Below are 2817 nucleotides of genomic sequence, written 5' to 3'. Positions count from 1 at the left end.
GCAGCCGACTCGGGGTCGGGCTGCGGAGCCGAAGATATCCGACCCGAGGTCGGATTGCTGGATCAAGGGGCAGCCGTAGTCTTCCTGGGCGCGCGTGCCGGTCACGTGGGGCATGGTGGCTAAGTTCCCCCGTAACACTTAGGGTTAGAGGTTTTCCTGAACGAAGGATCAGTTGGAATTTTCGTATAATTATCGCACGTTTTTCCACTGTCTTTCTACTAGTTTATCATGATTTTGCTAATCTTCCACTCCGAGTCTCCAAGCAGCCATAACTTGCCATACTTTCTCCAACCTTTCCAACATCCAAGTCCCCATCAATTAAGAGTGCTGTGTTCTTTCCTAGACAGGAATTAGTCCACATGTTAGTGGAGAGAGTTTATTATTAACAGGGAGAAGTCAAGGAGCATAATTAACAAGACCAAGTCAATTACACTTATAAAAAAGGTAATATATGAAGAACCTGCTTAACCCCTAAACTTTCCACGTGCTAAAATATCTCTCTCCAGTCCACTCCGTCTCAACAAACTGACGAGGGATGGAAAGCTCGAGGAAACCTCCTTATGCCTTCCTCATCCCACTCTATTCCAAATTAGAAGTTATCGGTTGGATCAGATCCACCAACGATACGCATATGCGTGGATGGAAAAAAAAAAAAAAAGTAAGAGATTAAAATTTTTTATCTCCTACACTGCACACACCAACATTGTCGTGTATGTAGCTGATTATTACTATCGTTGGTTCCTATAATAATGCATCAAGATGCATACTTGATAAATAAAGCATACAGAAATCAGTGGTTGTGATTGGCTGTGTGCCCGATCATTTTAGTGCATGCGGAGTATATAATGATTACTCCATCTGAGGAGCGTGATTTAGAACTGGTGCACGTGGTCCAAACCAGTGATTTCACCAACCAATCCCCTTTTTCTGCCCTTTGAAGTCCGCGACGAGCTCTCCAACCCAAATAGACTGTTCAAACTCTCTCGAGAGTCAAGACCCACTCAAACGCGCAAGACGTTTCCTCTTCTACCCCTAAATAAGCCATGTGATCCCTAAATTTCTCGCCCTCTCCTCCTTATATCGTAATATCTCGCTCAGTCTCTCAAACCTTCTCTTGTATTATATTATTCCACAAGATTTCTTCGCCTGGTGCTCGGCCGTCGTTTCTTGGACCGTCTTTGATGGATCCGGTGGTGGTGTCGCAGCTGGCGACGGGGCTCGGGGTTCTGGCCGGGGCGATGCTGGTGAAGTCGGCGATGGAGCGGCCGATGGCCGGGCCCGGGGAGTGGCGGCCGCCGCGGTGCGCCACGTGCAACGGCACGGGCCGGGTCACGTGCCTGTGCGCCCGGTGGTCGGACGGCGATGTCGGGTGCCGGACCTGCGCCGGGTCCGGCCGGATGGCCTGCAGCCGCTGCGGTGGGTCCGGCACCGGCCGGCCACTCCCCATCCGGCTGAACCTGCGGTCCAACCGGTCGCCGTAACTATAAGAGAAAGAGAAATATCCAGATATCAAAGATTACGTTATGTATATTGGTCAGCTATTTTTGGATTGGTGGGAAATTATATGATTTTAGGTGATGATTTTCATGTAGAAGTTTCAGTCAATTTACGAACAAGATGGAGTTGATGTCTGTTTTTTCTGTGTACTACATCTCATCTATTGATTAAAGGAAAAGAAAAAAAATACAGATTATAAGCAAGATGTCTTGTTTTTCTGTATCCTTTTGCTTTTTTTTTTGGTGCTATATTATTTTTTCTTTGAGAAAATTTTGATGTGTTATTTATGCTTGGATGCTTGAGTTGATGTCATATGAAGAAACGAGCATGAAGATTTAATCTTTGGAGGTGAGTCTATATGTTAGAGTTTGAAATTTGTAATGGATTTGTATTTTTTTTTTTTTCCATTCTTAATCTTTGATGCTGCCGTTGATGACTTATTATATGAATTTGTACAGGCAATGAGAAACATGGTTGTAATGTGAATACTAGATTCAAAGAGAGAGAGAGAGAGATGAGATTCTTCTAAGTCAGCTTTAGGATTTTCTTTTCTATTTTCCCATTCTTTTTTAGCTAATTTCTGGACTATTTGGATCAATGTTAAAGTTGGGGAAAAGGGTTTAGACTTGATATGGTGAATTAGTGCAACCAATGATTAGTGTTATCTGGACACTTGTGTCTAGCACCAAATATCTGTATCGAACATGGATTCTTCTAAGTCAGTTATATGTTGGATACTTGGATATTTATGAAGTTCTTTGAAAGACACTTTTAAAAGATTAGAAGAGAAACTCTTCCAATAACGATTTTGATCCTCTAATTTGTTATTAGGGGTGAGTAGTTGTTTGTTCGAGATTTCTTAAAGATGTAGATGCAAATATTATTCTGCTAATATCCTTAAGTTAATGGGGAAGTTTGAATGAGGAACATGTATATTAAAAATATCTTAACAAACAATATCTTTTTAACATTTTCTTTTTAATGTTTAAACAGATAATGCTTAGTGGTATAAATTTATAAGTTAGCCAAATTTATATGATATTCTATGTATCCTCGTATCTTTCTTTTCCCACTTGCTGAGTCAAATACTTGGTTACATGTTCGAATCTAATTCTTATATCTGTGTCCATGCAACACTAGCAAAGACCCCTGGAAAATTCTGTGCATTATGAAAGACAGGAAAAACTTTTGATGGGATGATGATTGGTAATCATAACCCCCAACTTTTTGGGTCAGTCAACTTAGGGTTAGTAATCACGGCATGATGACTAGAACAAAGAAAACCAATCAAATGTTCTACACATGTGTGCAGTTTTATTC

At 41.4% G+C, this 2817-nt stretch overlaps 1 protein-coding gene across 1 annotated transcript; it reads left to right on the top strand.

Annotated features, from left to right (window-relative positions):
- Window positions 1-1067: 1067 nt before the first annotated feature.
- On the top strand, window positions 1068-1700 carry LOC103718324 (uncharacterized). The gene has a single exon (XM_008807082.5). The coding sequence runs from the start codon at window positions 1182-1184 to the stop codon at window positions 1479-1481; it is 300 nt and encodes a 99-aa protein (XP_008805304.2). The 5' UTR covers window positions 1068-1181; the 3' UTR covers window positions 1482-1700.
- The last annotated feature ends 1117 nt before the right edge of the window (window positions 1701-2817 follow it).

The sequence above is a fragment of the Phoenix dactylifera genome, chromosome 4 (assembly GCF_051530095.1).
Source record: "Phoenix dactylifera cultivar Ajwa chromosome 4, Ajwa_hap1_PhDact_Kaust_v1.1, whole genome shotgun sequence".
Taxonomy (NCBI): Eukaryota; Viridiplantae; Streptophyta; class Magnoliopsida; order Arecales; family Arecaceae; genus Phoenix; species Phoenix dactylifera.
The sequence above is the reverse complement of the archived record's forward strand: the minus strand, read 5'-3'. Positions and strand labels throughout refer to the sequence as shown.